The sequence below is a fragment of the Adiantum capillus-veneris genome, chromosome 27 (assembly GCF_014529385.1).
Source record: "Adiantum capillus-veneris isolate H3 chromosome 27, ASM1452938v2, whole genome shotgun sequence".
NCBI classification, from domain to species: domain Eukaryota; kingdom Viridiplantae; phylum Streptophyta; class Polypodiopsida; order Polypodiales; family Pteridaceae; genus Adiantum; species Adiantum capillus-veneris.
Genome location: NC_140957.1, coordinates 93,546,694 through 93,558,524, shown reverse-complemented (window position 1 = coordinate 93,558,524; position 11,831 = coordinate 93,546,694). Strand labels below are relative to the sequence as shown.

General features: G+C 46.1%; 1 protein-coding gene across 1 annotated transcript in view; it reads left to right on the top strand.

The window, feature by feature from the left end:
• The first annotated feature begins 286 nt into the window (after positions 1 to 286).
• The window catches only part of LOC147422413 (isocitrate dehydrogenase [NAD] regulatory subunit 1, mitochondrial-like), an 86,002-nt gene continuing 74,457 nt past the window's right edge, over positions 287 to 11,831 (top strand). Inside the window, exon 1 of the mRNA XM_086503241.1 lies at positions 287 to 991. Coding sequence (XP_086359367.1) covers positions 440 to 991 — 552 coding nt within the window. The 5' untranslated portion in view covers positions 287 to 439. The remainder of the gene's footprint in view (positions 992 to 11,831) is intronic.

Genomic DNA, 11,831 nt, shown 5'->3' with positions numbered 1-11,831 from the left:
GTAAATAATCGTGTTTATTTACTTTTGTCAGTTTTTTGCATTTTTTTGGCCTGGTTTGCTAAGTATACAACCTGTTAAGGTCCTTGGACAAGTTTCAACAAGTTTGGACAAAATCTGTTCAAGTTTATCAACTATTTGATATTCGCAGACTCTGATTTAAGTTTCACTTTTGTGATCCAAATTTCACTAAAATTGATTTGTGTGGTCTACTTGATATGCTAGGGCTATCTTCCATAGAGTTGTCTTCCATATATAAATTAGAACTCTAAAATGGACACACACTTGGCACTCTGGCCTTGAATTTGCTCTGTAACTGCCCTTAGTGTACATGTTTTTCAAATTTTCGGGAAGGCGACCTCTTCGTTTCGCAAGGATCACCTGTTTCTCCCTCCTGTACTAATTTGGATTTGGAAAGCCCTTCCAGGCTTCTGCAGGTTTCATGGCGCTATGGCGATTAGTTCGGAAGTGCCGGGTGCCTACCCTTCATTCTCCGTTTCATGCTTATCGGACTGACCCTCCTCAAATAACACAACATGCCCTTTCCCGAACAAGATCCATCACATACATGCCTCGACCAGGTGATGGAGCACCCCGCGCAGTCACTCTCATCCCTGGTGATGGCATTGGCCCCCTTGTCACCGGTGCAGTTGTTGATGTCATGAAGGCTATGCATGCCCCTGTCTACTTCGAGGTATTCGAGGCGAGCGGCAAGATGGATAAAGTGCCTGATGAGGTTATGGCCTCTATCAAGAAGAACAAGGTCTGCCTGAAAGGTGGGCTGGCTACACCTGTTGGAGGTGGAGTCAGCTCTCTGAATGTGCAGCTCCGCAAGGAACTTGACCTGTTTGCATCTTTGGTACATTGCTTCAACTTGCCAGGGTTGCCTACACGGCATGACAATGTGGACATTGTGGTGATCAGGGAGAATACAGAAGGTGAATACTCTGGACTTGAGCATGAAGTCATTCCTGGGGTGGTCGAGAGTCTCAAGGTATTTTATACCTTTTTGATTTTTGATGCTTGCTGTTTAGGGGGTTTGCAATCCTGCGTACTTTGATGTAACTGCACAGCACGTTCTGTATATATGAACTTATGTAGAGTTGTTTTGAACAATAAAACTCTTGTTTAAGCTGTGATATTAGTCTTATTCGTGTATGGATATACCCTAAGCTCTTGCTACACACTGAACTCTTGCACACAATTGTGACTGTGTATACCCAAAGTTATGTTCTGGAATTGTGATGCCGATCAGTTCTGTAAGTAAGGGTCAGACCTGATGTTTTTGTTGAAGAGATAGAGTGATTGCTGTGGAATATGCTTGAAAAAATTGTTGAGAGCATTACTTGAAAAAAGCGAGGTCAACAGCATAAACGGTGCAAACAAATCTACGCTTGTTTGTCAATCCATCTTCTGTGCACTTTGTTTGCTTGGAATGATGCTGTGGTAGAGTGCAAGTGAAAATGCAGCAGCAATGTTGTAGCACATGCAAGCCTTTACTCCTAAAAGGGTGTGGGAAAAGAGTTGGCATGTGAGACCTTGTGTGAAGGAATGAGTTTAGTGAGGCCATGTGAAGAATGAGTTCAGGGAGGTCATGTGCAAATGTCGTCTTTAGGCATGTTTCGCCTCTCCGTGATTTAGTAGGAGAAAAGAAGACGGTTGATAGCCCACGTGATGGGTTCAATTCAGGTTTCTTCTTCTGAAGCCTTAAGCCTCTTCTTTGACAAAGATACCATGTGCATCTTTTGAGCTCGAAAGGGTTCCTGAGAATATTGCTATTCCTTCAAATAGTTTTGACTCAGATGATTTGGATCACATAAGATTGTATATGCTAGGAGGTCTGAGAGACTTTTGAAAACCCAGAAAAGTCTTGGTCATTTTATTGTATATTTGATGGCCTTTTTGGAGGTTGCACCTTTGTTGCAATTGGCTTTGTACATTTATCTTGAGGCAGTGCCCTTGAGATATTTATTTTAATAAAAAGGTTTTTTCCTTCTAGTAAAAAAATCCAGATCGCAATCGCCACGCCACTCTCTAGTGTCCATATAGTTAGAACATTGCACAGTTAATTGCGGCGTGATTTACGGAGGAGTATAGTCTTTGCTATGTGCCCCGACATGTGCAAGCATTAATTTGTCAAATGGCTATGCTAAGTAAGCAACTTGTGAGATATTGTCTCGTAGAGGGAAGCAATCGTTTGGATTACATTTGACAAAACCAACTTCAAGAAAGCACATCATAGTTAAGGCTTGAATGCTCTCACTGACGACATGCCGACCACAAAGGCATTTATGACCAGTTGATATTGTGCTAATAGTCTATTTAGTAACCCAAAAGAGAGGTAGGTAAATGAATTTTAAAATGTCCTTTTCCCACCCTTATTCTCTCTCTAACATATAAACACTCTCACTTAGAACTCATTAAAGGAGGCACTTTTTAGCCCCCCTGCCAAAAAAGCAAACTTTCCACATTCTCTCACTGCATTTTCTCTCTAAAATGTGAGCCAACTCTCTCTCTTTCTTTCCCCCCCTTTTCTCTCTTGTCACTTCCTCTCCCAATCATTAAGGAACATTCTTTTGCTGTATCTTTCTGACAGAGTGTTGAAACGGGTCTTGAGATGATAGTTGACCATCAGGTTGACTCTAGACTACTTGGCCACAAATGGAGCGTACGAGCATGCTGAAAAATCGCTGGACAATAGCGTTTTCATCACCTCGCAGTTGCGTTTTTGGGTGGACAGCAGTCACATGGCTTGTGTTTTTCGTAGAGGATGAAGTTACCTCCTGCTAGGACACCATCCGGTGGTGGTCCATGCGGTCTCTCAGTGACTATTGCAATACACGGTATCTTCGACATCGGCTTGATCATACACGGGTGTACGATCCGTGGGAGATCCATTCATTCTAGCCATCATTCGGCGGTTGCGCACTCCAAAGGGGGTGGTGACTTGTGGTTTGCGATGGACACACTTATGCACTCATCAGAGGAGTTCACATGAGATATGGCCATGCTCATGGCATATGGGATTCCGACAATTTTCAGAGAAGACACCACCATCTTGGGTGGAGAGACACTTACCACTTGACCTCGACACATCAAATCACTTGCTTGCACATAAGCATATACATAGATTTAGGGAGAGGATCTTCAATCTCTTCTTGAACAGGTTCATTGCTTGGATCTACAGATTGGAGTGGGACTTCAGTGCTTTGGACTCTCTTGGAGAGTTTACCTGCGAGATGCGGGAGATCAGGCATCTTTGTGCGACTACATCCGGAGTCACCCGGAGCTTGGCTTGGATAGTAGTGCAGTTGCTCTTCTACACTCCTGATCATTTGGATTGCTATCTTCAAAGTTGCTTACACTCACCCTCGGTAACCTTACAACAGACTTATCCCGCGACCTGGGCAATAGGCCACTTCTAGTTCATTCACATTGAGAGCCACATCGAGATGCGGTTTGGTGGTGTTGTTGGCGCGTATTCTGTTTTGGTTGACACCGGAGGATTGGAGGCAGGAGATACAGGCATGACGGTGGAGACAGATTGGTCTGGCCTTTCCTCTTCTCAGAGGATCTTCACAGCGCAGACTTCTCAGTTTGACTTCCCTACTTCTACAGGATGATCACGGTGCGGACAGCTTGGTCTGACCACACCTCTTCTCAGAGGCCCTTCACAGCGCAGACTGTTAGAGTCTGGCTTTCCCCTCATCTTGGATTACCCTACCTACTGATAGGACACCATCCGATGGTGGCCCGTGCGGTCTCTCGGTGATTGCTGCAGCTTATGGTAGCTTCTATAGTGGAGACTGTTTAGTTTGGCTTTCCTTGTTTCGGAGGACGTTAACGGTGCAGATTGCTACATTTGGCCTTCCTGGAGTTTTAATGGTTTGACTACAGACACCACATATCCTATTGGGCAGGACACTTGTAGGTCTATTGGCACTTCTTTTACGACAAGGAGTTGTTTTCACACACAGTCCGGGACTTTCACGCAGTATCTTTACCCTGTATCGGCGGAGTACATTAGTTTACTACATTGCTCGTGACGACACTCTACCATGGAGATCTCTTGGAGGTTGGGACACCCCAGACTGCTGCTACACTCATGGAGTATCCTTTAGTGGACATGGCAGCAAACATCTTCATCATTTGCCTCACATCTTCGGCTTCATGTGGTTTGTTTAGCATCCGGTGCTGAGAGGGGGTGTTAAGACTTACACCACTTTGCTGCTTCACATGTATAGGGCATGCATGTACGGTTAGTGTGCCCCCGGGCTGGCCTTCCTTTGCATATGCATATAGGCTGCATTGTCCGGCCACCCACTTCTGGGCCGGCCGCCCACCTTGTCCGGGCGCCCTCATATATATTTCATTTATTTCTTGTTGGGTCGTGGGGGATTTTTCCACGCATTGCTCTACCTCCCCTTGAGCACCTATTTATGGGGCCAGGGGGGTGCCCACTTCCATCATCTCATCATTGTACGGGTCTTTTGCTCATGGTAGTCATGGGGGGCTGATCGCCCCCTCCACCATATCTTGCATTTGTAATCTCTCTCTCTCTCTCTCTCTCTCTCTCTCTCTCACGCTTCCGCACATGTGCACTCTCACATCTAGATCCTGTGTATACTGTTCTGCTTCAAAAATCTTATCCTTGGTGCTTAGAATAGGTGGAACCTTCTTGACACCCTCAATAATCTCAACTGGTGCCTTCCCCGTAGACGAATGAACCGCGTTATTGTAGGCAAACTCCACCAATGGCAAATACTTCTCACCAATGTAGAGATGTACAACGACTTTAACAAGTCCTAGACCATTGAATTGGCGATCTTCGATTGCCCATTTGTTTGTGGGTGTAACGAGCATGAGAATTTAGGCCGTGTGCCTATATTCTCCCAGCTTGCCCTCCAAAACAAACTCGTGAAGCACGGGTCTCTATCTGAAGCTATAGATTCAGGCATACCATGTAATCTAAAAATCCGCGAGACAAACATTTTAGCCAAATGGTTGCCTTTAATTGTCTTATTTACCGGAATAAAGTGAGCCTGCTTGTTGAAATGGTGAATGACTCTCCAAGTGCCATCATGCCCACTCCGAGTCTGGGGAAGATAAAAAATTAAGCCCATTGCTGTACTCTCCCAAGGTCGGTTAGGAATAGGTAGAGGTTGTAGTAGACCCGGTGCCTTATGCCCGTCAAACTTGACCTATGGCACACCAAGCAAGTACGAACAAAATCATCCACATCCTTTTTGAGCATCGGCCAATAGAAATACTGCTCTACACTTTTCAGAGTGGTGTCTATGCCGCGGTGGCTTGTAAAAGGTGGACAATGGTGCACTTTGTCATAACCTTGTTCCTCAACCCTTGAATAACGCACAACATAGTCTTCTGCATCAAATAGCCTTCCTTTAGAGTATAACCTGCAACTATCTCCCCATTCTGCAACCGGTCAAAGATGTTTGTAAAATTTGGATCTATGGTGTATCCTCAAAGTTCTGATGGTGAATCGTCGAAATAGCCAAAATCTGTGGCTAGCGAGACAACGCGTCTGTGACCAAGTTCTTCTTTCCCTTAACATGGACCATCTGAAAGTGAAATTGCGGCAAAATATTTGCCCAACTCATGTCTTTGTTTGAAAGCTCTTTTTGGGACAAGAAATATCGCAAGCTTTGGTGATCGGTGAACATTGTAAAATTGGCTCCGAGGAGAGAATGGCGCCACTGAGTAAGAGCATGGATTACTGCCAGTAGCTCCTTTTTATAAATCTATGCAACCTGCTTTGGTCGCGAGAACATTCTACTCTCATAAGCTACAACATGGCCCTCTTGCATTAAGACCGCTCCCAGACTGCGACCACGCGCATCACAGTATACCTCAAATGGCTTCTACAATTTTGGTAGTACCAACAGTGGACCAGTTGTCAACTTCTCGTTTAGAGTTTTAAATGCTGCAATCGCTGATGGTCCCCAAGAATGTCGGAGAAGCAATCTCTGTAAACTTTCAAATGAATCGCCGGTAATACGAGCTCAAGCCCAAAAAGCTTCGAACTTCGTATAGATTCTTCAAATCTGGCCAATCTCTAATGGTTTCAACCTTGGCCGAGTCCATCTTTACACCCTTTGTAGAAACAATGTGTCCCAAAAAGTGTTTCCATGGCAAGAAAAACTCGTTGTTTTTCTCATCAACCACCCATCTATGTTGAAGAAGTGACTGGAAAACCTATAGCAGATGGTGTTTGTGTTCTGCCTCACTCTTAGAGAATACGAGCTCTAAAAATCTTGTTCATCATCCTACTAAACGCTGTAGGAGCATTCATGAGACCGAAAGGCATCACCAAATACTCGTACAATCCAAAGGACATCTTGAACACAGCCTTGTAGACACCTCCAGGAGCAATCCTAATCTGATGATAACCACGTTTCAAGTCGGTTCGCTAAAACATGTAGAACCTTGTAGCCTGTCCAGTATATCATCGATCCTGGGTATTGGAAACGTGTTCTTGATGGGAATTTTGTTGAGAGCTTTGTAGTCAATGCACATTCTCCAAGATCCATCTTTCTTTAATACCAACAAAACTGGCGAACAATAAGGTGATGTATTGGGCTGAATTAGACCCTTTCCTAGAAGCTCTTTCACTTGGTTCATAATTAAAAAAAAAAAAAAAAACATGTCCAATGGGCTACAAATTGCCCCTGTAACAGAGGGCTACATCAGCAAATGGGGATACTCTCCCAGTGAAAAATAGAATATGTACAAAGATGGTTAAATCAGGAGATAGGTGGGTGAACAGCCACACTGGTGGCCGGTACTGCCATCGGGGCGGGCCTTGAACCATGGTGAAGAAAGGTCCAGGCTGCCACAATATTAGAAAAGCCTCTCGGCGCTCCCACATGTGGTCAAAGCTACCCTGGAGACGCTTGAATTGGCCCCCGAGTGTGTGGACCAGCACTAGCCAAAAGTCACGAATAGTCTCCGTCGGTGGGACAAGGCGAGCCTCGAAGATGCGAAAGCAACGGGCTTTCCAAATGAACCAGCGTGTCAGGCCGCAAATAAGCTCCCAACACCTCTCTCTATCACTGCTCCCCTCCCGAGGGACGATCTCTGTTATTGGTTGAAGTGAGGGCCTGCCATCCTGTATCACAGTCATCCCGTTGACTGAAGCCAACTTGAAACGAAGTGCTGGGCCCATAAGGTTGGATCAGGCAGCAGCACCTCAAGTGTACTGTCGGGTTGGAGAAAACGCAGGCATCAGTCCCAGGATCCGAAGCCACACCTGCTATGCCATGGGACAATCCCACAGACAATGTCGTTGGGTCTCAAGTGAATGGCCACAAGTTGCGCATGCTGCAGATAGGCCACTATGTACTAGCCAACTCCCAACTGCAATAGCTCTGTGTGCCACTAACCACCGAAACAAGGTCACTCTCCTTGGCTGTCTGCTGTCCCACAACCGCTCCCAAAATCTTGCCAAAAACTTTGCCGTGAGACCCTCTTCCTAACAGCAGGTCGTTGTAGCAGGACGAGCCTCTCTCCGAGTTGTCAGTATGTGACGACCTAGTTGAGTGTGTATTGAAAGAAGGGAGTCCTTGGGTGGTCTGTTGAGGCAAAGGGGTCTTGCCAAAACCACTCCCCTAGATCCCGGTGGACACGAGCCAAAGGACGGCTCTCTTAAGCCCAAAGGCGCCAGTGGCTAGTCTCAAGATCTGCAGGGTTAGGATCAATGACATAGGTCTTTCCACAAATGCCCACTACTCGGATCCTCTGAAAGCAGCACTCAGCTACCTCTGGTGCCTCGATAGAGATGCTGTGAAGTCTACCCTTTCCCTGTAACTCGAAGAAACTGCAAGACCTTGTGGCTCTACAGGCTCTGACTAAGATGAGGACCTCCAGTCGCATGAAGGCCTCCATCCAGCGAGGTGCTGCCGACTCTTGAGGGGTGTGCCACTCTGCAGGGATAGCCTCTGTAATGTCTTGGCACATGCTCTGCGCTCCATTCATGCCATGTAGCTGAAATTTGAATGTCTTGCATCTCCTCGGGAAGAACTGATTTTGCAGCCAGTCTCCAAAAGTACGAGCTGGACCCCCTGCCGTGGACCCACAAGAGATGTGGGGCCTACTACCAACCAAGTGACCTCGCTGTGTACTGACCAAGGGGTTCCAAACAAGTGGTTGCCGCAACTGCATCTCAATGAATGCCCCCTCGCAGCTGCTCAAGGCCCCCCTGCAGCTCCCAGGCTCGAAGCAAGCTCAACACAAACCGATCCTCCCACCTCTTGCTCAGGCCTACTCTGCGTAACTCTATAAAGATCCAGCGGGTGGAAGGCATCCAAGGGCCGCCTGTCTGAGGGACCCTCAGACCCAGGCCTGAATCTTGTGAAGCGACAACTCCTTCTAGGGCTCCGTCCCTGGGAGGAGACCTCTAACCACCAGCTTCCCTAGGAGGGCTCTGCTCTGCCGTGCTGAGTCTATGATCCCCAACCCTCCTTGAGAGCAAGGTAAAGTAATGACCGGCCAAGAAACCTTGGCTTGAGCTGTCCGTGTGTCTAGTCCTATCCACAAGAAGTCCTTGATCAACCGCTCCAGCTGGCTGATACAAGAACTCGAAAAAATTTAACAAGATGTGATGTACCACATAGTGGCCAACAACACTTGGTAGACCACTACAACCCTGCCTGCAAGAGAGAGTCCGATTGAACTCCAATGAAGTAGCTTCCTCCTAATGGAGAGGAGAAGGGGGGCTATCTGTTGCTCTGGTGAGAGATCCAAACCAACCTGGCAGCCCAGGTATCGTACAAGAGTACTTGGTGGGATCCACCAAAAGCCCTTGTAGATGGCTGAGACAGTTTCACTATGTGGGAACCGGCTCATGTGAGACGGGCAGTGGATCAGTCAGTAATTACTACGGTAATTACCATGGTAAACCCAAGGCATATAAATAGGACCCATTACATTGTAATTGGGTTGGTAATTGTTGGCAGTTGTTGTCGACATTTACGGGCATAAGTTACAGGCAGGTATTAAGTCATTTGTCGGTTGTACTCTGTTCATCTTTTGGTCCATAAGCCACATCATCCTCATTGTAATCTTTCATTTGTAATCCCAATTACAGCAGTGCAGTATATTCCAGTTATACCTACTCTGTACTCAGTTATTTTGAATCTGACTCTGAATCTGAATGTGAATATCATTCTCAGTACTTAGTCTGGTTCTTATTCAGTAGATGTATTCCAGTTCAGTTTCTGTTCCTTTGTCCAGTCTACTGTTTGAAATAATACATCACCAGTAGCTGTAAGCTTCTAACACTGGAATTAGCTATCTCAAGAGATCAACTCCAATTCCATTTTGGCAATCATGGTGGCTAGAGCTGAAGCTCGTTGACTGGAACACTCTTCTCCCAGTTGGAAGTTCTCAGCTACAGCAATGGCACCCAAAACCAATCGTGGCCGGAAACCAACCATCCGTGTTGATCCTATTCCTGAGGAGTCGGGAAGAGAATCGACCCTAAGCATGAGAGGGTGACTGACACTGAGGCCCATGAGGAGCACAGTCAGGCTGATGAGACGCAGGACTCACAACATTCCAGTCACTCTAGACGCAGACGGGCAGAAAGGGAAGCACGTAAAGCCAAAAGTTCTCGGTCCAGACAGGGGGATGAGGGTACCAAAGGTAGTAAAAGCAGTCGCCACACTTCAAGTAGACAGGCCAAAGAGGACACTGACACAGAGACAGAACAGATATTGATTGGGATGTAGATACTGACAACTGTAAGAAGACTCCAGAGCGGCGTGCCGACTCTAAGAAGAGAAGCAGCAGGACTAGCGGTAATCGGCATGATTACACATCCTCACTGAAAATCTCTTTTCCCGTATTCAAAGGGGGCAAGAAGGATGATCCGGATGTTCACATCCAGGCTTTTGAGTAGGATGCAGAGCTGAAGAATATTGATGAGGATGACTTGGGTGAATACTTTTCGCAAACCTTGAATGAGGCACCGAGAAAGTGGTACTACCATTACCCCGCTTGTCAGCTTAGATCCTATAATAAACTACTTAAAGCCTTCAGACTGGAGTATTTCGACAACAGAGGTGATGAAGATATTCTTTGAGAATTGGATAAGATCAAGCAGAGGAATTTGTCAGTCTGAAGCTATGTGGAGAAAATCAAGGAGCTGACAAGGCAGTCAGGAACCGCCGTCAAAAAAGCGATTGTGTGCATGGTTTCTGAATGGCTTTCGTAGCAAGAAGCTTAGAGAGCCTGCAAGAGGTACCAACACCAATGAAGAAATTCAATGATCTGGTACAGCAAGCGCTGAAGCTGGAACAACAGGCTAAGAAGGAAAAGAGCCATAAGAAGAGAGGATCCAGTAGCAGTAGTTCTTCTATTGAGAACTCAGATTCCAGCGAAGTTTCCAGCAGTTCTGAGAGTAGCTTCAATGAGAGGTCCAAGGATAAGTCAAAAAAGGGATCCTGGACTAAGAAGATTGAAGAGATGGCTAGGCAGATTGCTGAGATTAGCCAGACTAGACAACTAGTGAGAAAAATGGAGACTTGGTGTTCAAAATGCAAATCCCAGGACCATGTTTCTAACGAGTGCCCGCAGTGTACTTATTGTAAAGCCTTTGAAGTTTGGCCATTTATGGAATAATTGTGGTATTAGGATTCATCATTTCAAGAAGGGCAAAGACTTGTCAGTAGTAGCATATACCGAATCAGTAAGAGTGGAACCCGCCAAAGCTTCTCAAGAGGAGAAACCAGGTACCAGTGGTACTGGTCCAGGGCGCGGCAGATACCAAGCGGGTACTGGCCGAGGCTAAGGGCGTGGTAACTTCTAGAGCCGTAGTTTGAATTGCTATACTTGTGGAAAGTATGGGCATTTCGCGGCTCAATGTTCAGACACACCTGCAACTGTGGCTACTGAGGCAAAGGCACCAGAGCCAGTTCCAGTAAGGACAATAACAAGGAGCAAAGGAGTAGTAATTGAAGAAATTCCAGAGATTCCAAAAAAACCAGTCACCACTGAAAGCAACAAATGGGCTCAAGAGAGAGAGGTATGGAAGGCCAAGGGTAAAGAGAAGGTGGTTGATGAATGGTAGGAGCAGAGAGAACTAGCGGCGAAAATCAGGGAGGATTTAGCCAAGAAGCTGCCAGAGCAGGCAGAAATTTCTGAAGCACGAGTCATTCAGAAGATACCAGCCCAATCTACTGAGAAAGATTAATCAAAGCGTGGCATACCTGAGACCATACTAGCTGCGGTACAAGGGATGATTGGAGAATTGGGAGTTGATAGAACTGGAAGCACTACAAGGGAGGAATGACATTGTGAAGATACGACCAGTTCTTCGAGCTCCGATAACCAGTCTGATCAGGAGAAAGAAGAAATCCATGTTAAGATCTGTGAAAGAATTCAAAAACTCACTGTGGAGTTGGAAGATATCAGAAGAGCTTTGCCTGAAGTGGCGAAATTCATCAGACAGCGAAGAAAAGCTGAAGCGGAGGCCAGAACAATTAATTTGACGGCTGTCCGAGATGATGAAGTACCGCTTATTCAGGTGGATTACAAGGTTCGGAAGCAATGGGAACCACTTTCAAGTGTCATCTTGGATGGAGGAGCAGGAGTCAATATAATGGGAGTACATCTCCAGCAAAGGATGGGCATTACAAATCTAAAGCCAACACCATTTAAAGTGAGAATGGCAGATCACAGAGTAGTACAAGCTACTAGCATGATTGAAAATATGCAGATACGAGTATGCAGGGAAAAATTTAAACCCAGCTTTCTAGTTCTTGATGTGCAAGGGGCATATGGAATGCTGCTAGGGCGCCATGGTTGAGAACAAC